This window comes from Hipposideros armiger, unplaced genomic scaffold, assembly GCF_001890085.2.
Source record: "Hipposideros armiger isolate ML-2016 unplaced genomic scaffold, ASM189008v1 scaffold_126, whole genome shotgun sequence".
In the NCBI taxonomy this organism is placed as follows: domain Eukaryota; kingdom Metazoa; phylum Chordata; class Mammalia; order Chiroptera; family Hipposideridae; genus Hipposideros; species Hipposideros armiger.
In genome coordinates, this window is record NW_017731476.1 from 478,628 (window position 1) to 505,214 (window position 26,587).

Sequence of the window (26,587 nt, forward strand, 5' to 3'; positions counted from 1 at the left end):
GTGTCCTTCCCTCTCGCCGCTCTTCTCTATGGTCGCTTCCTTCGGTGACGGAAAGAGGGGCCCGGCGCCTGCGCAGAACCAGGCTGCGAGCTAGCCGCGGAGCCGGGGGCGGGGGGGCAGGGAGTGAGAGCCGCTGCCGCCGCCGCCGGAGCTAACCGCGGGGACCGAGATGCAGGTGGGACCGGAACCGGAATCCCCCTCTTCAAGTCCCTCTTCCTTCTCTGCGACCCGGCCTCGGCGCCTGCGAGGAGCCCTGAGTGGGAAAAGGCGTGGGTGGCCAGAGGCAGGAGGGGCGCTCGGCCCCGGAGAGGGCAGCAAGCAGGGCTGGTCCCCGGGAGACTGCGGCCCCGGGGAATGGGTGGGGAAAGGGTGTCAGGGGACTAGGGTCGGGTCCGAGTGGACTGCACCGGACCCGGAGGGTCCGAGCCGGGAACGGAGCCTGCACCCTCCACCACCCGCCCTTCGGGAAATCTCAGAACTGAGCCAAGAGGCAGGTGCACTGGGGAAATGGGTCTGAGTCCTGCTTGGCAGAAGAGAAACTGAGTCACCAGCTCCTCAGGGAGCCGCAGGGTCAGCGGGCCTGAAGGGGGCTGGGTCGGCCTGCGGTGCAGAGGGGTGGGGGTGGGGGGCCTGTAGGAGCTGAGGTGGTCTCTGCCCTGAGATTCATCTCTGCTGTGTCTGCACCTCTTGGCTCAGTCCCCCTGTGCTCCGTGACTCGTGCATCTCCTGGCTTCTCGCTGGTTTGGAATTGTCCCTATGATTGGAGCCAGCTGAGCGTGGAGGGCCTAGGCCACAGAGGAAGGGGAGAGGTGGCCGGTTGGGGGTTTGAGCAGGAGTCAGGTTTCGGGGAGCGTTCCCTGAGCTTCCCTCCCCTCCCAGTCCTGGTGCCAGTCATCTTCCAGTAAAATATGGGGGAGGAACACTCACAGAAGAGCCATGGGTTGTAAATTCTGTGCCCAGCTCTGCCATTTGCTAGTGGAAGACCTGAAGAAGTCTGTTCCTTTCTCTAATTTCTCTTTTAGAAAATCGGAACCCGGAAAGATAGTAATAACGGCAGTCATTGTGTGCTGACTTTGTGTCAGGCACCGACGTGCTTCATTTAATTGTCCCAACAAGCCTGGGGTTAAGAACCATGAGTTCTGTTTTATAGATACAAAATCTCAAGCTCAGAGAGGACATATGATTTGTTCAAGATCACATAGCTTGCAGGTGGCAGACCCTGGAGTTCATCCCAGGTCTGACTCTAGAACCCATGGCCTTTATGGACAGAGGCTGGCCAGCCTTTAGCGCACCCTCCTCCATGAAAACAGAGGGTGGTGAAAATACCTAGGGCCCCAGCTCCGTCTTATGTTTTATCTACTTTGTGGCCGGCAAAGACTTGCCCTGATCCATCCCTGGTGGTCTGTCCTCACCTGGTGCTGCCGCCATGAGCCCCAGTCTGAAAGGGCACCAAAGAAGTGCGCTGTGACCATTCCAAGCCTTGCTCACACAGCGCAAGGATGCTGGGTCCTCGGGCTAGCTTTCAAGACAATTATTGTTCTAATCCATCCCCCATCCATTCCCCGCAGTCAGCAACCTCCCTGCTCAGAGCTGGACCTCAGGCTACGTGAGGCAGGGTCTCTAAGCTCTGCAGACCGGGTTTCCGGAGGGCTGGGGCAGTGAGGGGCTCCTACTGGTTCCAGCCAGTCCCTGAGAGCAAGGACTTATGTGGTAGGAAAAACGGTAGACTTGGAGGTCTGAAAGTTTTCTGAGCTTCGGTTTCCTCATCTGTTATAGAGGTTATTAAAGCCTTTCACGGGGAAAGGTAAGAACAGCAAGTGGGAAGCATGTCATAAATATTGACGGATCCATTTGAGAGAAGGGAGGTGATGTGGAAAAGATGCCTTTTTAGAGGATGGTGCTCCGCAGCTGTTTATCACTCCTGGAACCAAAGCCTGGGGAAGAGGGTGGGCAGGCAGCAGGATAGGTGCAGGCTAGACACTGGAGGGGTGGGGGAACCTGTTGACAGGCTTGTGGGATGCAAGGGTCTGGGAAAGGGAAGGGGAGCAGTTTTGTGTTCTCCCTCGTTGCTCGCTGAGGAGTCTAGCCCAAAGTAGGGAGTCTGGCTTGGGTGGGGCTCTGCCCCCAGTCCCACCTCGGCAGTGACTCCGTGTATGTGCCTCTCTTCCTTCTGCAGCTGCTGCCGCTCACCCTGTATCTTCTGGCCGCTTCCCTCTTTGCCGCCCCTCCCCACAGGCTCCCCCCCTGCACCTCCTGGGGACCATCATGAATGGTGCCCCTTCCCCAGAGGATGGGGCCTCCCCCTCTCCTCCCCCCTTGCCACTGCCCCCTCCCCCTAGTTGGCGGGAGTTCTGTGAATCCCATGCCCGGGCTGCTGCCCTGGATTTTGCCCGCCGTTTTCGCCTTTATCTGGCCTCCCACCCCCAGTATGCAGGGCCCGGGGCTGAGGCTGCCTTCTCCCGCCGTTTTGCTGAGCTCTTCCTGCAGCATTTTGAAGCTGAGGTGGCCCGGGCCTCTGGCTCTCTCTCACCACCCATCCTGGCTCCCTTGAGTGCTGGCGTGGACATCCCACCACATGACCTGTCCCTTGAGACCTGCAGGGTAGGTGGTCCCCTGGCCGTGCTAGGCCCTTCCCGATCATCCGAGGACCTGGCCGGCCCTCTTCCTTCCTCGGTCTCTTCCTCTTCTACAACCTCCTCGAAGCCGAAGCTCAAGAAACGCTTTTCCCTCCGTTCCGTGGGCCGCTCCGTACGCGGCTCAGTCCGTGGCATCCTGCAGTGGCGGGGAACTGTGGACCCTCCCTCCCCAGCTGGGCCCCTAGAGACCTCGTCAGGCCCCCCAGTCTTAGGAGGAAACAGCAACTCCAACTCCTCCGGTGGGGCTGGGACCATTGGCAGGGGACTGGTTAGTGACGGAACATCCCCGGGGGACAGATGGACTCACCGTTTTGAGAGGCTGAGACTCAGTCGGGGAGGAGGGGCCTTGAAGGATGGAGCAGGGATGGTGCAGAGGGAAGAGCTGCTGAGTTTCATGGGGGCAGAAGAGGCAGCCCCTGACCCAGCCACCGTGGGCCGGGGAGGAGGGGCAGCTGGGCCTACCTCGGGGGGAGGAGGGCAGCCTCAGTGGCAGAAGTGTCGCTTACTGCTTCGAAGCGAAGGAGAAGCAGGAGGAGGAAGCCGCCTGGAGTTCTTCGTACCGCCCAAGGTGAGACCCAGAGACGGGTGACTGGGAGTGAGTGGGTGGGTGGCCAGAGCGGTCACAGCCCACAGCCGTGGCGCTACTGACCTTGGTTTTGAAAGCAAGCCCCTGACTCTGGGTTAGTAGCTGTGGGTAGGACTGAAAAAGGAGTGTTACTCCCTTTCGTCTGACTCCCTTAGGGTGTGGGAGGAAGCATGAACCTCTGGAGGGGAGGGGGAAATGGTCTCTGCCCCCCAAAAACCTGGAACTTGTTCAACCCCCATGTAGGCATCTCGGCCTCGACTCAGCATCCCCTGCGCCACCATCACAGACGTGCGGACAACCACGGCCTTGGAGATGCCTGACCGGGAGAACACGTTTGTGGTGAAGGTAGGGGCCCCGAGCTCCCCTGTGCCCCTGGAGCACTCGTGTTGGGGAGAAAGCTCTTAGCACGCATGAGCAAGAGACACGGTGGAAGGAGGTGCGTGTGTGTCCCTGGGGCTGTGGTGTGGCCTTCTGGGAGGAGGGGAGAGAGGTAGGACACACTTGTTCTCATTTGGGCGTAAATGGTCTCTGGGCCTCCCCCTGTCCCCACAGGTGGAAGGCTCCTCGGAGTATATCCTGGAGACCACAGATGCTCTCCGCGTGAAGGCCTGGGTGTCTGACATCCAAGAATGTCTGAGCCCGGGGTGAGGAGCCTGACCTGTCACTGAGGGTGCTGGGGGTGGACTGGGGAGCAGCCTGGGACCTCTCACCAAGTGATTCTCCTCCCTGTCTACAGGCTCTGCCCTGCTACCAGTCCCCGCCCCATGACCCTCCCTCTAGCCCCCGGGACCTCATTTCTTACAAGGGAAAACACAGATAATCTGGAGCTGCTCTGCCTGAATCACTCGGAGAGTCTGCCCAGCCAGGATTTGCTGCTGGGACCCAGCGAAAGCAACGACCGCTTGTCGCAAGGTAAAGGTGGAGCCTTAGGGAGCTGAGGACTCAGAACCGACCATGCAAGACCCTCTGCTCTCAGGTCCCAGAGTCACTGTGTACCCCACTCCTGCTCCTCAGCTACCTACCCCCACCCTTCAAATGTTTGCTTCTTATCCCTGAACATGCCAAGCCTCCCTTGGCCATTTAGGACCGTCAGCATCGCCACCCCACACAAGCCCGAAGCAATTCCCCATCCATCCTTCTGTCCCTGGCCTCATCACCTTCTCCATGAGTCTATGCAGACCCCGCTCTGGCTGGAGATGACAGCTCTCTCCAGGCTTCCAGAACGCTCTGTATACGTCTCCATTTTGCTCTTACTCTGCTTCAGTGTGTGTGTCGATGGTACCACGTTTTCTTTGGACTGTCTGTACTTCTCGGCTTGTCTAAACACTCACCTACCCTCACCCACACACCTAAACACACAGACTGTGTTTACCTGGCCTCCGCTCACCTGGCTGGAGTCCATGCCTCATTTCCTTTTCTCAGGACCTAGCATGTAGGCCGTATTCAGCGATTGAAACGAGTCACAGAACGGGCTTCCCACAGCATCGGGTCCAGTCCCTGTGGTTCTCGGGCAGCTGACAACAGGGAGGGACGTGGCTTTTCTGATGTCACCTGAGAGTCACTGACAAAGATGGGGCTCTGCCACCGTGATGCCTGAGCCACTGCTGTCTAGCCGGCACCTTCTGAGCAGTGACTAGGTCCTGTCCTGTAGGCTCAGGCTGCCACTTGGCAGGCAGTGGACGTGCCCTGGTACCTACCTGCTCTGTGCTGGGCTCCGGGGCAGGATGGGAATGTAGACACGCCCGAGAGGGGCTCCCTGCCTCCCGTGGGCTCACAGTCTGGCTGAGTTCACAAGACATCACTCTAAAAGGCAGGACTCTGGAGAGCCTGGCCGAGGGTCCTCTGAGCCCCTCAAAGCTCCATGGGGGCTCAGAGGGAGAGAATCGGGGATGCCGGAACAGAGTGGGCAGCCTGGCTGGTGGGGAGGTGGCCCAAGCAGACCAGTCCTGCCAAAGAGCAGCTCCTCCAGTTCTCAGCTTTGCCCCCTGTTTCTTTCCAGGGGCATATGGGGGCCTCTCAGAACGCCCCTCAGCGTCCATCTCCCCCAGTTCCACCTCCATCGCTGCCTCTCATTTTGACTCAATGGAACTGCTTCCCCCTGAGTTGCCCCCCCGCATCCCCATTGAAGAGGGTCTGCCAGCAGGAACGGGTCATCCGCTCTCGGCCCCGTACCCACCCCTGGACACTCCAGAAACAGCTACAGGTACCAGAGGTGTGAGTGTGTTCCTGCCTTCAGGCCCCCCCCCCCCCCCCCCCCGCTGAAACTCTTGTCACGAGGTCCGGGGGGATGTGACCCGACGGGAGAGAAGTGACACTGGAAGGGAAAGCCCGGCTTTTCTTCTCCCAGGATGGGGGAGGCCTCCCTGACAGCCCGGTTTCCCTCCCTCTCTCCCTCCTGAAGGGTCATTCCTGTTCCAGGGGGAGTCAGAGGGCGGTGAGGGCGACCAGCCCCTCTCAGGGTATCCTTGGTTCCACGGGATGCTCTCTCGACTCAAGGCTGCCCAGTTGGTACTGGCTGGGGGCACCGACGCCCATGGTGTTTTCCTGGTACGTCAGAGTGAGACGAGGCGGGGCGAGTACGTCCTCACTTTCAACTTCCAGGGCAAAGCCAAGGTCAGTTGCAGGAAAAGGCTGTGGTGTTCGTGGGGAGCTTGTGGGTGCAGTGGGGGGCATCACCGTCCCAGGGAGGTGGGCTCTGTGATTGGCAGTGGCCCGGGCCCGCCCCCGCTTCACGTTGCTTGTCCTGCCCTCAGCACCTGCGTTTGTCGCTGAATGAGGAGGGCCAGTGCCGCGTGCAGCACTTGTGGTTCCAGTCCATTTTCGATATGCTCAAGCATTTCCGGGTGCACCCTATCCCTCTGGAGTCTGGCGGCCCCAGTGACGTTGTCCTTGGCAGCTATGTTGTGTCCTCCCAGCGACAGCAGGGTGAGCAGAGCAGGTCTGCAGGGGAGGAGGTGCCCATGCACCCAAGAAGTGAGGAGGTGTGTGTGCCAGAAACATGGGGCAGGGGGCTGTGAGGAGGAGGCGAGGCTTGGTTAGGGGGAGCAGGGAGAGGAGGTGCTGCCTATGTGCTGGGGCTTCAGAGGGGACGAAGGGCGCTGAGAGGAGGCAGGAAGGCAGCGGTCTCCTGGCCAGAGCTGGGGAGAAGCTGGCGGGGCGGCGGGGGGTCAGTGCATCCCCATTCCATCAGACTCCTCTGTGCCATTTGTCTGTCTCCCCAACCTCGGCCCCTCCTCACAACCCCTCCGTGGGCCTGCCCTTCTTGGGAACGCTCGGTCAGGTCCCCCCTCTCTCCCCTTGATGTCTGATGTCCCTGTCTGATCTCTCCCTTTTCCCCACCCCGACGTCCCATCTGTCCCCACGTTGCCCCTCCCCCCCAGGCCGCGAGCAGGCCGGGAGCCATGCAGGGGTGTGCGAGGGCGATCGCTGCTACCCCGATGCCTCCTCCACCCTCATGCCCTTCGGAGCGAGTGACTGTGTGTAAGTGTGGTCCTCCTCTCACCACCGCCCATGATCCATCTTCCATGGGTGGGAGGGTTGCTCAGGAGATGGGTGTGGGGGAGACAGCACATGGCTCTGGGGGGTGAGTCAGGGGAGGCTGCTGCAAGAGCTCCCCCCCCCTCCACCATCACCCTGTCTTCTTACCATTCCTGTCCAGAGCCGAGCACCAGCCATCACCCACCCCAGCCCCCTGAACCCCCTTCATGGACAGATCCCCCACATCCTGGGGCAGAAGAGGCGTCGGGGGCGCCAGAAGTGGCGGCAGCAACAGCCGCAGCAGCCAAAGAGAAGCAAGAGAAAGAGAAAGCGGGCAGTGGAGGGGTCCAGGAAGAGCTGGTCCCCGTGGTCATATTGGAAGAGGCCGTAGCTCCGGGCCCAGAGGTCCAGGGAGCTTCTGGACCTGGTGGGGCCTCCGGGACCACCCCGATGGTGCAGCTCCAGCAGTTACCATTAGGGGGCGATGGAGAAGAAGGGGGCCACCCCAGAGCCATCAATAACCAGTACTCCTTTGTGTGACACCCTACCCAACCCTTTCTCCACTCTTCTTGCTCCCAGCCCGCAGCTCCGGAGCCGGGCTGGGCAAGGGCAGAGAGGAGCGGTCAGAACCCCTCCCCACATGCTTCCTGACCCTCGATGGCCAAGGGCATATATGTTGGTACAAGAAGAGGCTCAAGAGCCCTGTTAACCCCGGTTCATACACTACAGCTGCCCCATCCCCTGCGCGGGGCGTCGGGGCTCCCATTACCTCCCCGATGGGCTTCTCTGGTCAGCCCCACCCCTGGGGGCCGTTTCCCCATTAACCACCCCCAGCCCAAGGAAGGGTGAGGGGGAAGGGCTGTCAGTTAAAATTGAGATGGTTGTTGTTGTTGTTTTAAACAAAATGGAGAAGCGTAACTAAAATAAAAGGGTTTATCTCAGTTCCATCGTGGTGGCCGTGGCCAGTGTTTGCAGTGGGGGACAGGCCAGGATGATCCGGAGGGGACCCCAGTCCTATGCTTTCAGCCCACCGCTCTGCGGGTAAGAGCAGAGCCAAACAGCGCTGCTCAGGGTCTCCAGTCCCATTCTCTTAACGGGACACGTCAGTGAACAGCACGATTGAGGCTTGTCCAGGATCCCTCCTGCTCTTAGTTCTTCTGTTAAGGCTTCTTACCCTGGGGAGAAAGCAGGCAGACAGAGGTCATGGGGCTGGGGCTGCGGGCACAGGGCTGTTGGGAGACATTTTATGTGGCAGCCACAGAGTCTAGCTGCAAAGGGACCCAGGGGCAGGCTGGCCAGCCCCCTTCTCAGAGCCACGCTGCAGAGCTGAAGGCAAGGTGTAGCCACTCCAAGCTTCAGTGTCTTCATCTGTAAAGTGGGAAGATTCATCTAGGATGGAGCTCCTGACATAACGAGGCCTGACAGTTCACGAACTTGTTGCAATGATGTTACCAACCTTTTTTTTTATATCAGATTATTCATTATAAACTTGTACCAACTGTACAAACTGTTAGCCAAGTTTACTATTACATTTGGAAGTGCTGAAAAGGCTGTGTGAAAAAGTTAGACGACCTGAACTTTTCACCAACAATTCATGGCTCTTGCATCATAACAATGCACCAGCTCACACGGCACTGTCTGTGAGGGAGTGTTTAGCCCGTAAACAAAGAACTCTTGGAACACCCTCCCCACTCACCTGATCTGGCCCCAGTGACTTCTTTCTTGACCCGAAGATAAAGGAAATATTGGAAACATTTTGATGACATTCAGAACATCAAGGGTAATATGACGACAGCTCCGATGGCCATTCTGGAAAAGGAGTTCCAGAATTACTTTGAAAGGTGGACTAGGTGTTGGCATCTGTGCAGAGCTTCCCAAGGAGAGTACTTTGAAGGTGACTGTAGTGATATTCAGCAATGAGGCATGTAGCACTTTTACTAGAATGAGTTCGCGAACTTAAGTGTCAGACCTCGTAATTGGACTGGATAATGTTTCCATTGGAATTTCACATAGTTCAGAGTATTGGCTTCTCTTGAAAATCAGAAGATGCAGCCTTGTGCTATCCACCTTACCCATCTGCCCTGTCTCTACCAGACCATGTCACTCGTGACGTGCCTGGCCTGTGGGTATGTGAGTTTGCAACATCTCCCACCCCTCCCTGTGTCCCCAGGCCCCTCTGTTTAACCCAGGCTCTGCCCTCTGAATTGCGGCTCTTCCCTCCACCAGTGGAGGGCACTCCTGGGCTTCTCAGCTCTGCAGGAAATGGGTGCCAACAAGGAAGGGCCAGGTTCCGAAGGCTCCCACCTATTTGGCTTAGCCCTCTCCCCTTCCCATCTCTGTCCATCTCTGCCTCTTACCATTCTGCCTCTCCCCTTCCCACCCAGGCAGCGTGGAGCCTACACTCCCACTCCCCCCAGCCTCTGCCCCCACCTCTGGGCCCTACCCATGCTTATGACCTTGCTATTCTGGGCCTAGTGTCCTGTGGGGAGATGGACAGGAGACAGCTGGGCTCACAGGCCACCCAGGCTGGGGGCTCGCCTGGGGAAGCCTGCCGGCTCTCCCGGTTTTACCTAATCCCTGGGACTCCCCCAAACCTTGGCCTCAGGAGACAGGGGATAGAATTGGCTTTGCAAAGGTGGGGATGGTTTGGGGCCCTGGGTGCTATATTCTCAAAACGAGGTGGCCAGTGAAGGCTGTGGCGCCCCAGTGTAAGCAGGGCCTGATCCTCTCTTAATCTAGCAGCAACTGGTGTGCACGGCTCCCCCTTCCCCTAAACCCTGCCAGCCCTCTGGGACTCGCCTTCTGAAGACGGGTGGGGGAGGGGTTAGAGGCCCTCCCCCACCCCACCCCAAGATTTGCTTGTCTTCGCTGGAGGAGCCTAAGAGACAATTTCCCTCTGAGCCTTTAGGGATGGTTCAACTGAAGCTCAGAACTGGTCAGGGATTGGCTAGGCTCTATCTCTGTGTCCTTCACAATTAGACCTCCCATTCTCAGCTGCAGGCTTCAAATAGGAGGGAAAGAACACCTCCATCTCTGGGCCTGGAGACCCCTGTGGCCTGGTGGGGGTCTAAGAGCAGGTGCCTCCCGCTCGGCCTCCTCCATCCCAGCTCACACCCCAGCCTCCCCGATGGTGAGCCTTCTGGGCTCTTGGCTTTCCCTCTCTGGCTTCAGTTTCCCCTCTGGGAAGTCGAGGGAGGTAGAAGTGACTAACCTTAAAGGGCCCTGTTGGCAGCAGCGTCCTGGAAAGCCTGCCTCCTTTCCTCGGCTTCTCTGAAGCTGAGATCCGTGTCCAGCCTTCTCCCCCTTCTCCATGTTTGGGCATTCCTGCTCCTTTAAGACAGTGAGCCTGTCACTCCTCCAGGGGGTGTCAGGGAGACACCAGCCGGTGCAAAAGGCTTGGAAGATGCCAGGCCCAACAGTGGCCTGAAAGGTGGGTGGGTGCTGGGCCAGGTGAGGTGCCCGTGGCTGGATACTCACACCCCATTGTCTGAGCCCCCCTTCTGTTTCAGGGGAGGGTTTGTGGGAACCATGAAGGGGAAGGGAAGGAGCACCGTGTCCTCAACTCACCCGGGAGGCTGCCCTCCCCTAAATCCAGGAGGAGAAAGGGATGGGGGGGGGGCAAATCCTTAAGTGCCCTCCATCCCTGCTGGCCTATCCACTCCCCAAAAGTGGGGCTTCCCTTGCCTTTTCCCTGCTGTCCCTTGTGCCACTGTCTGCTTAGCCACTGAGTGCCAGAGATGGAAGCAGCCATGAGAACCCATTCACTGGCCTCTGATTCTCACCATTTCAGGAGACGGAGGACTTGAGGTCAGGGTCGTGAGGCTGCTTTTTCCCCTCACTGACCTTCCACGGTCACTCTCACCAAACCTTTCTACTCTCTCTGCCATCCTTTCCTCCCCCACCCACACCCCCATGCTACCCCTCTGCCCCTCCAGCAGCTGCCCTGGTAACAACCAAAAGATGCCCCCATCCCAGAGCAGAGGTGGGGATGGGGGTGGGGGTGGGGGGCTCAGAGCAGCTGCTTCTCCGAGGAAGCTGACACCAAGGCCAGCCGCTCAGTAACGACTTGTGGCTTTGCACCCAGCCCTGGGCCCCCACCCACCTGGCTGCCACATGCCAGCTCCCTGCTGTCCCTTTTCCCCACTGCTCCTCAGACTTCCCTCTGACCCTGGCAACCCTGTCTCTGCTCCCCAGCCTTGTCCTGTCCTTGTTTCCCCTAGACGTGTCCCCATCAATCTACCCTCTCCCCGTGCCTTTGGTCTGGAGCCTCTGCTTTATCCAGCGTCCTCAACCCCTTTCCTTGAGGCCCCCTCCCTCCTGCCTCTTCCCAGGGGGTGTGCCTAGGGCCTGAACACACAGCCCCGGTCCTCACTCCCCTTGAGGACAGATACTTCAGAGCCAGGTGGAATGCAGACCATAGCCATCAGGGGTCTGCCAGGTAAACCCTTTAGGTTAAAGAGAGAACACTGTGGGATGGAGGTGACCCTTATTCCATGACTTGGGGTGACCCCCACCCCCATCCTGAAACAGTTATCCCTCCCCCTCTGCCATCAGCACATTCTGCAGCCTCTTGGGTTACCTTGCTGCCTGGGTATCCCATTTTCTTGGGGGTGGGGTGGGATTCACTGTCAGGGATGGGGGGGCTGGAGGCTATGTTCCCAAAGGCTGAGTTAGAGCGATTGGCGGGGGGAGTTGAGGGGAGAGACAGGCAGTCCTGGCTTTGCTCATCGGGCCTGGACACTAAATCCCCTGTTGATGGCTGCGGCAACCCCTCCCTAGGGTAGGGTTACCATCTTTACCCTGTCCCCTTGACCCTCTCCCTTCCCTACTTCCCCTTGTCCCTCTAGAGCCACTTCCTTTGGCCCCCAAAGGATGTTCTCCCCCTCTTCCATCCCCTTGAAAGTTGGAATATCTCTGCTGCCCTTTCAACAAGCTAGGTGAAGAAGGAGGCTGGCAGGTTCTGCGTGGACGTGGACGAGACGGGATGCGGGGGTGGGGGGTGGGGGTGGGGGGTGAGGAAAGTGAAGGGTGAAGGCCTGAGAGTTGAAGTGGGCTTAAGGGGAGAACTGGGGGGATGAGTTTGGAATAGGAAATTTTGTGCAACCGAGGAAGCTGAGGCAATTGGGGAGGGGTCCATAGCAGAAGACAAAGTGAAGTCTCTCTCTCTGCCCCCCCTTCCCTGGGGCTGGGGCCACCTTAGCTTCCCTCATGAGTGACATCTCAGGCTGCAGCCCCACTGTTCCCCCTCTGTCAGCAGAAATATCTCTCTCTTCTGACCCCTCCTGCTGGAGCCTCAGCCAGCCAATCCCTGACCTGGGGGAGGGGGGAGCCTGGCCCCCCTACTCCCTCATAAGGACCAGCTGGGGGCTGGGGGGTGGCCGGCTGCTACAAGTGGGACGGGGGTCAGAGCTTCGTGGAAGGAAGAAAAACCTGGGGGGGGGCAGGAGAGAAAAAAAGCCCCAACAGACAGGCAGGTGGAGACACTGAGGAAAACCCCCCACTCGTGAGAACCCCCCCAGAAGGAACACACCACCCCCTGGCCCCCAGGAAGGGAGCACAATGGAGGCTGCACACTCCAAGACCACAGAAGAATGTCTGGCCTATTTTGGGGTGAGCGAGACTACAGGCCTCAGCCAGGACCAAGTTAAGCGGCATCTGGAAAAATACGGCCCCAATGGTAAGTGTCCCTTGGAGGCTGGTAATGCGCTCCCGCACACACGCAGCATACACACATACTCACACTCACACATACACACGGGAGCCTCTCCTTTTTGGCGGGGATATCTTAGGAAAGAGCTGGGTCCAATGACTGCAGCGGATAAGAGGATACTGAGAAAACGGGGTCCCTGAGACCCGGAGTTTTGGGAAGTTTGATGGGATGACCTTGGAGAACCTCAGATGCCCTTTTGATGGCCTGATTCTCTTAGTTCGCCACAAAATCCTGGGTACGGGGGTGGGGTGGGGGGGTGCATCAGACGGAACCCCAAATGAATGTCATTTTCTTCTTTTTCCCCCGGGTAGAGCTCCCTGCTGAGGAAGGTAAGTGACTGGAATCCCTGAGCAATCCTAAATGACCCCCGCCCCTCTGAGCCTCACGCCCTTCTCCCGGCCTCTCCCTACTCACTCCTGGGGCAAATATCCCTCCCTAAGGGTTAGAGTCTGACCAGCGAGGGAGGTGGGGGCAGAAGTTTCCAGGCACTTTCTCCTTGGGCGTCCAGCCCTAGAACAACTGTCCACCACTTTGAGGAGCCTGTCTGTGGAGTCCTGGCAAGCTCCCTCAACCCTTCTCTCAGTACCAAGGCCCATCACCCCAAGCACCGTCCTGCTCCAGGCTGGAAGTCAGGGCGCTCCCCGTCCCTGGCCCCCAGCGTGCACCTGGAGTCCCAGCCTGTTCATCCGCTAGACCTTAACCCCGGGGACGCCGTCCCCTTGCCTCTTCCCCCAGGGAAATCCCTGTGGGAGTTGGTGGTAGAGCAATTTGAAGACCTCCTGGTGCGGATCCTTCTCCTGGCTGCCTGCATTTCCTTTGTGAGTGTAGTTGGAGCATCTGGCGGGGAGGAGGGCTGGTTGGGGGTGTGGAGATCCGGAGAGGGTGCTGAGGGTGGGGAGAGCCCCAAATCGTAGGCTCCTCTAGTCCAAGCCCTCAGCATCCTATTCTGCAGACCAGAAATGACGGGGATAGGGGGGGGGGTTAGTTTTGCTGATTTGCGCACTCTGTCCTCCCCCACACCCCGCAGGCGGGTTTTATTTTAAGCTTTAACGGCGTTCTCAGCCAAAACCCTGAAGCTAAGCCACCCCCCCCCCAAGCTTCCAAGGCTCCGAAGGCTCGGGTTACCCCCCTGAGCGAAGGGCTCCCCGGCTCAGTCACTGCGGCCACTCGGGGGCACCACTACTCCCTGCGTGCCTTAGGCTCAGGCACCACTCCACCAATCCCCAAGCATCCTGGCGCCTCTGCCCCGCCTCCTGGCACTGATTGGTCGAGGCAAAGACCCTCCTAGAGGCGGGAAAGAGCTGCTGGTGCGAGGGTGACTCCAAACCCTCACTTGTCGCTGGTTTTGCCTCTGCCCTTCATCAGGGCTTGAAATCCTGGGATCCCCTTCCTCACCAGACTGGCCTGACCTTCCTGCCCCCCCCCAGCCTCAGGGCTGCCCCCGCGCGCTCTTCGGGGTCCTGCCACCTCTCCCCCTTCCCTGGGGCTCCCCTGGGCACCCACCGTGCCAGCCATCCATCCTGCATGGTGGAGTTTCTTCCTTAACATCTTAGTCCTGCTGGAAAATAAGCCTCCGGAGGCCTCCCCAAAAATCTCCCCGTCCCCTGGTCTCTTTCACGCAGGCCTGTGGGCCCCTGAGCGCTGGCTGGCAGGGCCCCCCTTCTCCCTTCTCAGAATTGCTCCTTGACATTTGCCTGTGGCTGTTGCCTTTGCAACAGCTGGGGTGGGGTGTGTACAGGAGGCCCCGTAACACTATCCGCTCCCCCCTCCTGCTCCCTCATGAAATCGGAGCTTCCCTGCCTCGGGCTGTGGGGGAGGGCTGTGGGTGGGCCAGGCGCCTGCCTGCGAGGACCACAGGGTTTTTCCTATTGCGTTGTGGCTCCCGTGGGATGGATGTGGCTGTGGGGGCTGTTGGCCTGGGTGCCCCTTGAGCTTTGTTTACAAGCCAGCAACTCTGTCAGGGAAACCTGAAAGCATTTCTCACTAATCTCGGAGGGGGTGCGGGTCTGGGCCCGTCTGGCCCTGCTGAATATCAGCAATGGCCGCATGTGTGTGAGTTTGGGCCCTGGAGTGTTAGCTCCGCAGACTACGTGTTGCCCTGCCTGCTGTGCTCCCGCATAAGTGCTCAACCTTCACTGGCTTTCTTTACCTGTTTGAGGAGCTCTCTTACCTGTGATTCTCCTTTCTCATGCTTCCCAGGTGCTGGCCTGGTTTGAGGAAGGTGAGGAGACCGTCACTGCCTTTGTTGAGCCCTTTGTCATCCTCTTGATTCTCATTGCCAATGCCATCGTGGGGGTTTGGCAGGTTAGCTCTCACCCCACTTCATTTCCTCACATCCTGACACTGAACATGAGGCCATGCCCCCGGCCCCCATCTCTTCCCCAGGCTTGCCTTGTTCTCTGGTCCTATTGCTCAGTTTGGAAATGGGCCAGAGTGTTGGAAAGAGGTGGGAGGCTGGTGTTCCCACTGTCACTTGCTGGCTGTATAATAACCCTGGGCAAGTTCCTGCATCTCTCTGAGCCTCAGTTTCCTCATCCATAAAATGGGGCTAATAATCCCGTCCCTCAGAGTTGGGGTGAAATATAAAAAGATGATGATTGTAAAGGTGCCTGGCCCTGTGCCTGGCATATAGTAGGAGTTCAATAAATGCTAGTTTGAGTTTCTTCTTTCTGTCACCTTACCACCCTCTACTTTTCCTGTCCCCTATTTTCTGATTTTCTCCTCTCCCAACCCCCCCTGAACTGTTTTCAGCTGTAAGTGACAGGTTCTTGAACACATACACACACCAACTCTAGTGGAGGGTTTGTCTACTCCCCCGCATAATCCCCCTCTTCCTCAGTGATGTTCCTGTTGCCCCAGGACTCTGGCCCCTGCTCTGCCATCTCTACATTCTCCTGCTAGTCCCTTCCCCTTCTACAACCTTCCTCCCGCTGATATTCTCCACCCTGTTCCACCAGGAGCGTAATGCAGAGAATGCCATCGAGGCCCTGAAGGAATATGAACCCGAGATGGGGAAAGTCTACCGGGCTGACCGAAAGTCAGTGCAAAGGATCAAGGCTCGGGACATTGTCCCTGGGGATATTGTGGAGGTGGCTGGTGAGTGATGGGAATGAGTGGTCCAGGACGGGAGGCCTTGGGTTCCAGGCCAGGAAGATGTGTCTGTTGGGGGTGGGGGCTGGGCTTCTGGCACCCAGGAGGTAGCCAGGCTGGTGGAGTCTTTGCTTCTCCTTCCCAGACTCCTCGGGAGGTCACCCCAGGGCACTGTGACCACAGCACCCCCTCCCCGTCAGAGTCTCAGCAGGAACAGCCAGTCCTGTCCCTGAGGCTGCAAGCAGACCCCCGCTCCCTCCTCCTCTCACCCAGCACTTGCAATCAACAGGTGGAACCCAGGCTCTGCCAATGGTCCCGTATCCACCCCCCCCTGAGGCCTGGCCTCCCTCTCCTTCCACCCACCCCCAAGCTTGGTCAGCCTTAAATCTTGACCTCTCTGTGCCCTTGAGGCCTCTCAAAGGGGAAGGAGCGAGGGGAAAAGGGAGGAGGCTCAAGCCCCCGACCATGTAAGGGAAACTCAGGCCCCAGCAGAGAGCACGGGACCTGGAAGGAGGAGAGCTCAAGGAGGGGCCCCGCCTCTCCTGTGAGGGACACTTAATGCCTGACCAGGGAGGGGTGGGGGCCGGGTGGCTAAGATTACTGGGATTCTGCCCCCTTCAGCGGTTTTTATATTTGCCCTGTGCAGGCCTCCCCATATCTCTGGGCCCCTGGCATTGGGGACTGTGTCTTTCTCCGCCGGCTTCCCTCCACTAGATACCTACGTGGCCACCACAGGAAACTTGGGGAGAAGGAGGGAGGGCAGGCTGAAGACCCCAGCACCCCATCACAGGGCTGTCCTGCTATGGTGACAGTTTGCAGTCAGCGCCATGAATGTCTATAAATATCACCTTGGCTTGGGTGACAGGGTGTCCCGCCCAACTCCATGGCCACCCTCCTCCCTCCTCCGTCAGCTTCCTCTGGCACAGGAGGAAGAACCTTAGAAACGGGAAGAAAACCCATGGAACCCTGTCCCCAGTACCATCCTTGGTACCAGGCAGGATTGGGCAGAGGCCCTGGGAAGCAGGGCATCTGCCTTGCAGCCTCCGCCAAGGCGGCTTCCTGTCCTGACCCATTCCTTCTAGGCCTCTCCCCGGGCCTCCCCACCAAGGCTCAGCTCTCTGCTGGGTAGTGCTTCCCTGCCTCCCCAACTCTCTGTTCCCTGCAGGCCTCCCCTTCTCTCCTGCCCATCTCCCAGCTCGCTCACCCAGCTTCCTGCGGGCTCAGGTGTATCTTCTCCATGTGGACCTGTTCACCTGTGCCCTCTGCCTCAGCCCTCCTCCCCCTCCTCCTGAACCTCCCCTTCTCACACTTCCCTCTCACTCACTCTCTCCTGCATCTTGCTCCTCCTTTTGTTGACATTGATTTTCTTCCTGCCTCCCATGGCTGGTCCACATCATTTGCTTTCCCCAACACACGTCTCCCCAACTCACCCTGTTTTCTTTAGTTCTTTTCTTGCCTTGCCCTCCTCACCTTTCTCACTCTTGCCCCTCTCTGTTTTAGTTTCTTGTTATACACCTGGATTGTTCCCAGTTTTCCCTTCAGTCATTCAATTTATTGAGTACATACTACGTGCCAGCCCCTCCCCTCACAGGGCTGACGGCCCAGTGGGGAGAAAAGCTTTCAATGAGGGGGACAATTGGAATGAATGTTAAGAGGGAGATGCTTGCTGGGGCTCCAGGAGCACACGTGAGGGCCTGTCTCGAGCCCAGGGGTGAGCGTCCAGCCCGGGTGACCTCCCCGAGACCTGAAGGATGGAGGCGAGGTGGTTGGACAAAGACCGGGGTTTTCTTAGAAAGGAAGAAAAATCCTTTCTCAACTGACCTCATTCTTCTCTTCTCTGTCCACAGTGGGGGACAAAGTCCCCGCAGATATCCGCATCATCTCCATCAAGTCAACCACCCTCCGGGTGGACCAGTCCATCCTGACAGGTGGGTTGGGCTGGGTGGGAGGCTGACTCCAGGGGTATGGGGATGACGATTTGACCGGAAGGAGCTGGGCAAGCCAACAGGAATCAAACTGTAGGAGGAGGAAAGAGAATGCCCAGCAGTGGGGCCCCCTGCTGGCTCTGCAGGGGCAGTGACGTCAGCAAGACCGAAACACAAGGGGTCCTGGGAGATGGTGGGTCATGGGTGCCATTGTCCAGATGGCCCATCCTTTCCACACAGACATAGGGACACCCTCACCTAGAGAATTGTCCTGTCTCCTCGAAAGCCCACACATGAGGAACCATAGATTCCAGGACAAGCTTAAAACACAGCTGCCCCTGTGTCTCCACTGGGAGAGACAGGGGGAGAGGCAGGTGCGTCCCTGTGGTCCCTGTGGTCCCAGGGCCAAGGCTGGGCTGACGCAGCGTGGTTGCCCAAGCCCCTGCCATCGGGACTGGGAAGGCAAGGTCCCCCGGGTCACGCCTCTCCCTCCTGGGGACGTGCTCTGCAGCTGACAGCACACTTTCACACACTTTCACCAAGGCCTTGTTCTGAAGTGTGTGTATCATCGTCCCCATTTCACAGAAGAGCAAACAGAGGTTAAATGATCCAAGGTCCTGCAGCCTGTAGGGGTCAAGCCAGGGCTCAGGTCAAGGTCATTTCACGCTACGTGCAATGGATTTCCTATGTGCCCCCCATGGCTTCTTCCAGAGCCCAGCCTTCCTCCAGGACTGCTGCTTGGTCCTTACCAGACCCTGTCCTGCCAAGCAGGGGGGCAGTTAGGAGCGGGACCTATGGGAGAAGGACCTGATGGCATCTGAAAACCCTTGTCCCCTCCTCCTCCACAGGCGAGTCGGTATCTGTCATCAAGCACACAGACCCTGTCCCTGACCCCCGAGCTGTCAACCAGGATAAGAAGAACATGCTTTTCTCGGTGAGCCATCCAGGGCCAGCTGTCGCGTGTGCCAGCCTGAGGCCTTGGTCTGGGAGAGACGTAGTGGTGCGAGCAGAGACGGGGCCCACCGTTGCGCTCATGCGCACGCGGCCTGACACCATGCTTCCCATTCCCCTCCCCAGGGCACCAACATCGCAGCCGGCAAGGCCTTAGGCATCGTGGCCACCACTGGTGTGAGCACTGAGATTGGGAAGATCCGTGACCAGATGGCTGCCACAGAACAAGACAAGACCCCCCTGCAGCAGAAGCTGGATGAGTTTGGGGAACAGCTGTCCAAGGTCATCTCCCTCATCTGCGTGGCCGTCTGGCTCATCAACATTGGTCACTTCAATGACCCTGTGCATGGGGGCTCCTGGTTCCGCGGGGCTATCTACTACTTCAAGATTGCCGTGGCCCTGGCTGTGGCTGCCATCCCAGAAGGTACGGCAACCTCTCCCTCCTGCCATTTGCAATTCTCCTCTGCAAAGACCCTTCCCCCAATAAGGAACCAAATACAGGTTCCCGGGATGGGGGCCTGAGGTCTTCAGGGGCTATTCCTTCCCTCCCTATGACTGTCCCCTCCCCCCACAGGCCTTCCCGCAGTCATTACCACCTGCCTGGCCTTGGGCACCCGCCGGATGGCCAAGAAAAACGCAATCGTGAGGAGCTTGCCCTCCGTGGAGACTCTGGGCTGCACCTCCGTCATCTGCTCCGACAAGACAGGCACCCTCACCACCAACCAGATGTCTGTCTGCAAGGTCAGGGAAGCGTGGCACCTCCCACTCAGTGGGCTGCCGTTGGGGGAAACGAGTCTCCCGGAGATGGGTTATCAGTGCCTTCATCATCGACCGCTCTCCTTTTGGCCTGGGAGAGAAATGTCGGAGGGCAGATAGAGAGGGATCAGAGGAGTCCCCGTGACCCAGGCAGATAGGTCCCTACAGCCACCATCCGGGTGCCATATACGCCCTGGATTATCTCTAATCTGCCCTGTCAGGGAAAGGTCTCCTGTACCCCATTTTCCAGAGGAGGAAACTGAGGCTCTGGGAGATTCCATGGAATTCATAAGTAGCAGAAATTGAGTTTCAAACCCCCATCTGTCTGGCCCCAGAGTTCCTACCTGTGCACGTGGGGTTGGTGGAAAGACTGCCCTTGAATGGCCATCCACAGCGGGGCACGGGGAGCTCAGCCACACCAATCTCCAACAGTATTTCCTAAACCAGGGCTCTTAGTCTTTTCTGGGCCTCAGACACTTGGGCAGCCTAGACCTCTTCTGAGTCTAATATTATATTTTATTTATTTTTTTAAAAAAGATTTTGTTGGGGATTTGGGGGAGCGGAACAGCGTTGGGGACTCGGGGAAGGGGAACAGACAAGTTGCTGTTCTTTTGTTCTTCAGTCTAGTTGTGGAGGATGTTGCTTCACTGGCCCATGTTGGTATTAACATTGCGCTCTTCCCGGGTGAGGCAGATCGGGTGCCGGCCATCGGACAGCCGCTCACAGTGGCTCACGGCAGCTCACGCTGGCTGCCAGCCACTCATGGTAGCTTTATGGCAGCCCACTGCAGCCTACACTGTCGCCGGCGACTCAGGGCAGCCCAGCTCCAGGTGGAGCTGTTGTTCACCATCTTAGCTGTAGAGGGTGCAGCGTCACTGACCCTAATGTGAGATCTGAACCGGGGCCCTGCTGTTCAGAGCTGACGTCCCAAGCCAACTCCTAACCAATGTGCCACTCGGCTGACCCTCAGTCTAATATTTTAAATGTGTCCATAAAATACATAGGAATCTGTTTTAAAAATATATCACATTACAGAGGAAATCCATGATGGAAATACAGTTATCAAACATTTTAAACACAAATGTATGATTTGGTAACACTTATGATTCTTTATGAATGCATCGTGGGTCTAAGAACCCCCGTAAGGTAATGATGAGCATCAATGCTATTTTTTTTTTAATTGGGGAATTGGGGGAGGGGAACAGCGTTGGGGAATCAGGGGAAGGAGAACAGACAAGTTGATGTCCTTTTGTTCTTCATTCTAGTTGTGGAGGACGTTGCTTCACTGGCCCATGTTATTATTACCATTGCGCTCTTCCCGGGTGAGGCCAATCGGTCGCCGGCCTCTGGACAGCCGCTTACAGCGGCTCTTGGCAGCTCACACCAGCTGCCGGCCGCTCACACTGGCTGCCAGCCACACACAGTAGCTTATGGCAGCCCACTGCAGCAAGGGCTGCAGCCTACGCCGTCGCCGGCGACTCACGGCATCCCAGCTCCAGGTCGAGCTGTTGTTCACCATTTTAGCTGTAGAGGGCGTAGCATCACTGGCCCTCATGTGGGATCCGAAACAGAACCCTGCTGCTCAGAGCTGGCGTCCCAAGCCAGCTCTTAACCAACGTGCCACCCAGCCGGCCCACGTCAATGCTATTTTGAAAGCTCTGCACCAATGTGATGTGATAGGACAATATCTGTGATTATATAGGTGGCAAAGTCACAGGTTTCGCTAATAATAATGGAGTTCATTGCCTGCATTCATACTTGGAAGGAAATGCTAAGTGTCAGAGAGAAAAATTAAAGGTGTCTTTTTTTTTGCCATCAAAGTTCACAGACCTGCTTGGCAGTGGCGGCAGCAGGGATGCGATCATCCATGGACCCCTGGCAAAGAACCCCTGCCCTAAACAGAGTTCTTGGAATAGCATGGAATAACAGGAAATATAAATTGTCATTCTGAACATCGAGGGCTGTGTGGTCAGACCACAGCGACAAAAGCTGTGCCCTTGGCCGCTGGGGGACACCCACATGCCTTTTGGTATTTGAAAGCCTCTGAGAAAGCTGACTGTAAAGAGGGTGGATTCCACTTTATTTAACTCAGAGTTTCCCAAACTTACTTGAGCACAGAACCGTTTCATCTTGAAGCGCATCTTAAGGCCCACCCCTTCCATGGCGGGCTTCTCCCCTCTGGGGACTGCCTCCATGTCCCTCCAAAGCACAGGTGTCCAAAGCACAGCTGGGCTCCCGTCACATTTCATAAAAATGAATTCACTGCCCATGTTGGAAAGTCAGGAGATTTCACAGGAAAATCACCCGAATTTCTAGCTGTTCCTGCAAAGCTAGAAGCTCTGGCCACATGTGGCTGGTGCTGTGGATGGGCCGCGTGCTAACAGGTGGACTGGAAGCTGCAGTCCCCACCACACCTTAGGACGCATGTCTGATTTTATTCACTGATCTAAAGGAGCCGCCAGCATGGCCTGCACAGCTTCTGTTTTAAGGCCACTAGCACAGATATGGAGAATGGTGGCAAGTCAGTGGTGGCAGAGGGGAGGACCCAGGCAGGAGAAGGAGAGGCAAGTGGGGGTGGTGGGAAATCTGGATGGTTTGCACAGGTGGCTGGACGAGGAATTAGGAGCCGGGCCCCCATCAGTGCAGCCTGCCTCCGGGGTGGGCACAGCTAGACATCAGGGCACGTGGCCTTGTCCCCCGCAGATGTTCATCATTGATAAGGTGGATGGGGACGCCTGCATTCTGAACGAGTTCTCTATCACGGGTTCCACTTATGCTCCAGAAGGAGAGGTGTAAGTCCCCCTAAGCCCCCTCCCCAGGCGCTCATGCCCCCTCCACACACATCCCACCCCTCGCCCCGGGGCCCTCCCTCTAGCGCTGTCCTCCTTTCTCTCTCTTCTTCCTTCCCTGACCTTGTTCCATCTCCCACCTGGTCTCCAAGGTGGCTGCCCTGTCCCTGAATGCCTTGCTGCTTTCCCCAAGCTGTCTCTACATCTCACTCCCTATTCTTCTCTACTTGTCTCTTTCCCTTCCTTCCTCCCTGCCCCGCTGCCAGCTTGAAGAATGATAAGCCAGTCCGAGCAGGGCAGTATGATGGGCTGGTGGAACTGGCCACCATCTGTGCCCTCTGCAATGACTCCTCCTTGGACTTCAATGAGGTAACACTCCTGAAGCCGCCCCTCCTTCCCCTTCCAACTGGCTCAGAGTCCAGGCGTCCTCAGCAGGGCACGAGGAACTGGTCATGGGAAGGGGGCCCCCACGCAACAAGTCCTCTCCTGGGTGTGAGAGGACAGGAGTGGCTCGCTCCCGTCCCATTCTAGGTGGAAGGTGGGTATGATAGCGGGGAGAAAGGGGCCCAGAGCCCAGGGCACCTACTTCCTGTTTGTCCTCTGCCCTCTCAGGCCAAAGGGGTTTATGAGAAGGTCGGCGAGGCTACCGAGACGGCACTCACCACCCTGGTGGAGAAGATGAATGTGTTCAACACCGACGTGAGAAGCCTCTCCAAGGTGGAGAGGGCCAATGCCTGCAACTCAGTGAGTCTCCGCCTCCTCCCAGGGGGTCCTTTTTTACCCCACGTGGTCGTTGTCGCATAGGCCAGGACCTGGGAACCTCAGGAAGCAAGCCCCCCACCACCACCACCACCTTGGGCAGAGTAGGGCTTCGTGCCCCATGCTGGGACCCCAACCAGGACAGGCAAATGGCCTTTCCACTGCTTTTCCTGGTCAGACTGACTTAGGGGAGGACCTTCTGCCCCCCTGAACTTGGCCCACTCTTTCCGCTGTCCAGCTCCAACATCCCCTGAATTTAACATCACTTCCTCCTGTTGTGTCCCTAGTTGAAAGGGATGATGCTGGACATAGAAACCACAAGTGACCCATCCTGGGACAGCGCCGACTCCTGCTCTTATCCCTTTGTCACTAGAAGCACACTGGTTCTGATCAGTCCTCGAGACCTGACTTAGAACTTGGGAAATGTGACTGCTGATAGTCCCTTTGCCCAGACAAACAAGCCCAGTTCTGTTTCTCTCACTGAGTTCTTGCTATGAATGTGTCCTTAATGTCTACACTGAATTCCTCTTGGGGTGCTCTGTCCCTCACATCACTCATTGTTATAAATGCAGGCTTGTTGCTGTTTGATATGATAAGACAAAAATCATGAAAACCACCTAAATATCTATCAGTAGATGTTTAATATCTATTTTAATCATTAACAAATTTTCACAAACGAGACTATAAACATCAACTTCTTTTTTAATTTTATTGTCATTTTTATTTTTGTTGTATTGGATTTTGTGGAGAAATATTCATGATGCTTTTGGTGAGAAAGTCTCTCCTTCACTTTAATGGAGCGTTTATTACGGCATGCGGGGCCATAGGTCTGCACTGTCCAAAGCATGTCTCCAGAAGTGTGCACGTGGTTATTTAAATTTAAATTAAATATGAGTACACACTGGGTTCTGCCACTCGCAGCAGCCATGCTTCGCATGCTCAGCAGCCACTGCTCAGTCCCACCGTTTAGGACGGTTCCGATTAGAGAACATGCCACGCTCACTGAAGGTTCTATTGGACAGTACCACACTACACATCTCATTTCAGTTGTGCTTCAACCAGACACTGGAATTCTCTCCAGTGGTGAAGGAGGTGCCACGCGTAGCTTGTCTCAGCTTGGGGTCCGCACGACGTCCTGACCCTTTTGGACAGTGTTTCAGGGGGTCTGGGACACCTCCCTTCCTGCCCAGCACCATCCCTCTTTTCCCACCTCTCACGTCTGGCCCTCCCCTTCCTGTCTCCTCTCCCAGGTGATCCGTCAGCTGATGAAGAAGGAATGCACCCTGGAGTTCTCCCGAGACAGGAAGTCCATGTCTGTCTATTGCTCCCCAGCCAAGTCTCGGGCTGCTGTGGGCAATAAGATGTTTGTCAAGGTCAGAAATCAGAGTGTCCCCCAGCCCCTCTCCTTCCTCACCCTGAACCCTTCTCCTCTCCCTACCCTCGCACTGGGGCCTAGAAGGCTGACAGTTGTCTCTGAGTGCTGTCCTGGTCTCTTAGGGTGCCCCCGAGGGGGTCATTGACCGCTGTAACTATGTGCGAGTCGGCACCACCCGTGTGCCCATGACAGGGCCGGTGAAGGAGAAGATCATGTCTGTGATCAAGGAGTGGGGCACTGGCCGGGACACCCTGCGCTGTCTGGCCCTGGCCACCCGGGACACCCCCCCAAAGCGGGAGGACATGGTTCTGGATGACTCTGCCAAGTTCATGGAGTATGAGGTGAGCAGACGGAAGAAGCCTTCCATCGTCCCAGAGTGATCGCCTCATCCCCTCCGCTCCCCTCGTCATTTCCTACTTTGTCACGGGTCCTAGAATTACAGGACATTAGAGCCTGAAAGACCCTTAGGCCACCTAGACAGGGATCTGTGGACCTATCTGAGATGCGGTGGGGTGCTCGCGCCGGAACGGAAATCAGCTAGATCCCTACTCCCCCGGGAGAGTGAGAGTTTCTTAATGCAGGAAGCAGCGCTCAGACCTGTGCCCTGGCACAAGCTCCTTTTTCTGGTAGCAGGAGGACCAAAATCCGGTCCCATCATTTTATAGAGACTCTGGCCCGACAGGTAACAGATTTGCTCAAAGTTGTAGACCTAGTGAGTGGTCCTCCTGAAAGTGGAAACCACTACGCTAACTCCCGGCTCAAGTTTTTTCTATGAAAGACACGGTTTGCCACCCGCAATGGGCCGGGCACCGCCACGCCTGCAGGTCCACGTGTAGATAGGTGTTTTCTGCCCCTGAGCTGCCGAGGCCGCACGGCGAGGCTTGAACACCAGGCCCAGTCCACTCTCCCTGCGCGGCTTGCCGACCTTTGTCCCCAGCGCCCCCTGCTCAGCGCCCAGTCCCTCCCTGACCCTGTCGCTCTCTGCTCTGGCTCCCCAGATGGACCTGACATTTGTTGGTGTGGTGGGCATGTTGGACCCGCCCCGCAAGGAGGTCACGGGCTCTATCCAGCTATGCCGGGATGCCGGAATCCGAGTCATCATGATCACTGGGGACAATAAGGGCACAGCCATTGCCATCTGCCGACGAATCGGCATCTTTGGGGAGAATGAGGATGTGGCCGACCGTGCCTACACTGGCCGGGAGTTTGATGACCTGCCCCTGGGTGAGCAGCGGGATGCCTGCCGACGCGCCTGCTGCTTTGCCAGGGTGGAGCCCGCCCATAAGTCGAAGATTGTGGAGTATCTGCAGTCCTTTGACGAGATCACAGCTATGGTGAGAAGACCCACGGGGTCACCCAGGCTGGGCCCACGTGGGGTCTGGCGTGGGACCGTCTGCTTAGTGTCCACTGAGCCGATGGTCTTCTGGAGCTGGGGCCCCAAGGAGGGCGGGGCCGGGTCCCACCTTCTGTATCCCCTCAGACAGGCGATGGTGTCAATGATGCCCCCGCTCTGAAGAAGGCCGAGATTGGCATTGCCATGGGTTCAGGCACAGCTGTGGCCAAGACCGCCTCGGAGATGGTGCTGGCCGATGACAACTTCTCCACCATCGTGGCCGCGGTGGAGGAGGGCCGGGCTATCTACAACAACATGAAGCAGTTCATCCGCTACCTCATCTCCTCCAACGTGGGCGAGGTGGTCTGGTGAGCAGCCGGGGCGGGCACCCGGGAGGAGCCAGGGCTGGGCGGGGGCAAGCCCGGATCTGGGAGCAGGGCTGACACGTGACTGCCTCCGTCTGCAGCATCTTCCTGACAGCCGCCCTGGGCCTGCCTGAGGCTCTGATCCCCGTGCAGCTGCTGTGGGTGAACTTGGTGACTGATGGGCTCCCAGCCACAGCCCTGGGCTTCAACCCCCCAGACCTGGACATCATGGACCGGCCCCCCCGAAGCCCCAAGGAGCCCCTTATCAGCGGCTGGCTCTTTTTCCGCTACATGGCGATTGGGGGTGAGAATGGGACCCCACACACCTTCCCAGCCCTCAGAACTGACCCCCTCTCTGGGACACCAGCCCCCCAGGGCGGCTGCCCCCATTGTCCCTTTCCCTCACCAGCTCTTCATGGCCTAACGCCCTCTGGATGCCTCCCATCTCCCCAGCCCTGACCACCCCTGACTCCCACCTTCTCTCTACCACAGGCTATGTGGGTGCAGCCACTGTAGGAGCAGCTGCCTGGTGGTTCCTGTATGCAGAGGATGGGCCCCATGTCAGCTACAACCAGCTGGTAGGGGAGGACTGAGGAAGAGAGATGGAGGGGGTACAGGAGGCAGGAGGGTGGCCTGGAGGCTTCTGTGGGATCCCAGCTCAACTCCTCCCCTCTCCCCCTGCAGACTCACTTCATGCAATGCACTGAGGACAACCCTGACTTTGAGGGTGTGGAGTGTGAGATCTTCGAGGCCCCGGAGCCCATGACCATGGCCTTGTCTGTGCTGGTCACCATTGAGATGTGTAATGCTCTCAACAGGTGGGGCCTGCCCACCC

The 26,587-nt window shown here is 57.6% G+C and overlaps 2 protein-coding genes and 1 long non-coding RNA gene across 11 annotated transcripts in view; 2 read left to right on the plus strand and 1 right to left on the minus strand.

The window, feature by feature from the left end:
• Positions 1–7,646, plus strand: SH2B1 (SH2B adaptor protein 1). Of its 8 annotated transcripts, none has more exons than XM_019648509.1 (10): positions 1–175; positions 2,177–3,204; positions 3,466–3,567; positions 3,775–3,866; positions 3,959–4,134; positions 5,222–5,425; positions 5,624–5,835; positions 5,976–6,147; positions 6,603–6,702; positions 6,881–7,646. In XM_019648509.1, exons 2-10 carry the CDS (start codon positions 2,266–2,268, stop codon positions 6,915–6,917), a joined length of 2,034 nt encoding a protein of 677 aa, XP_019504054.1. In that variant the 5' UTR covers positions 1–175; positions 2,177–2,265; the 3' UTR covers positions 6,918–7,646. The 8 variants fall into 8 exon arrangements, with proteins under 8 accessions (XP_019504054.1, XP_019504051.1, XP_019504052.1 ...); XM_019648510.1 differs by having other exon boundaries at positions 63–490; XM_019648503.1 differs by having other exon boundaries at positions 69–175; positions 5,976–6,203; positions 6,881–6,973.
• LOC109385865 (uncharacterized) lies at positions 7,615–13,126 on the minus strand. The gene is made up of 3 exons (XR_002124692.1): positions 13,075–13,126; positions 9,911–10,029; positions 7,615–7,874 (listed from the first exon to the last, which is right to left on the minus strand). It is a non-coding gene; the product is annotated as an uncharacterized LOC109385865 (long non-coding RNA).
• Positions 12,058–26,587, plus strand: part of ATP2A1 (ATPase sarcoplasmic/endoplasmic reticulum Ca2+ transporting 1) — a 16,201-nt gene continuing 1,671 nt past the window's right edge. For both annotated transcript variants that reach the window (XM_019648502.1, XM_019648501.1), the window contains exons 1-19: positions 12,058–12,376; positions 12,721–12,738; positions 13,145–13,227; positions 14,609–14,713; positions 15,367–15,505; positions 17,347–17,427; positions 18,273–18,358; positions 18,502–18,799; positions 18,950–19,116; positions 21,835–21,923; positions 22,187–22,289; positions 22,533–22,664; positions 23,930–24,052; positions 24,177–24,395; positions 25,053–25,388; positions 25,535–25,755; positions 25,854–26,056; positions 26,245–26,330; positions 26,437–26,570. In XM_019648502.1, coding sequence (XP_019504047.1) covers positions 12,259–12,376; positions 12,721–12,738; positions 13,145–13,227; positions 14,609–14,713; positions 15,367–15,505; positions 17,347–17,427; positions 18,273–18,358; positions 18,502–18,799; positions 18,950–19,116; positions 21,835–21,923; positions 22,187–22,289; positions 22,533–22,664; positions 23,930–24,052; positions 24,177–24,395; positions 25,053–25,388; positions 25,535–25,755; positions 25,854–26,056; positions 26,245–26,330; positions 26,437–26,570 — 2,741 coding nt within the window. In that variant the 5' untranslated portion in view covers positions 12,058–12,258. The remainder of the gene's footprint in view (positions 12,377–12,720; positions 12,739–13,144; positions 13,228–14,608; positions 14,714–15,366; positions 15,506–17,346; positions 17,428–18,272; positions 18,359–18,501; positions 18,800–18,949; positions 19,117–21,834; positions 21,924–22,186; positions 22,290–22,532; positions 22,665–23,929; positions 24,053–24,176; positions 24,396–25,052; positions 25,389–25,534; positions 25,756–25,853; positions 26,057–26,244; positions 26,331–26,436; positions 26,571–26,587) is intronic.

Coding starts and splice junctions, on each gene's coding strand:
- SH2B1 (XM_019648504.1), top strand. CDS start 2,266: ATGAATGGTGCCCCTTCCCCAGAGGATGGGGCCTCCCCCTCTCCTCCC. Junction 3,205..3,465: donor AGTTCTTCGTACCGCCCAAG/GTGAGACCCAGA, acceptor ACCCCCATGTAG/GCATCTCGGCCTCGACTCAG. Junction 5,836..5,975: donor ACTTCCAGGGCAAAGCCAAG/GTCAGTTGCAGG, acceptor TCCTGCCCTCAG/CACCTGCGTTTGTCGCTGAA.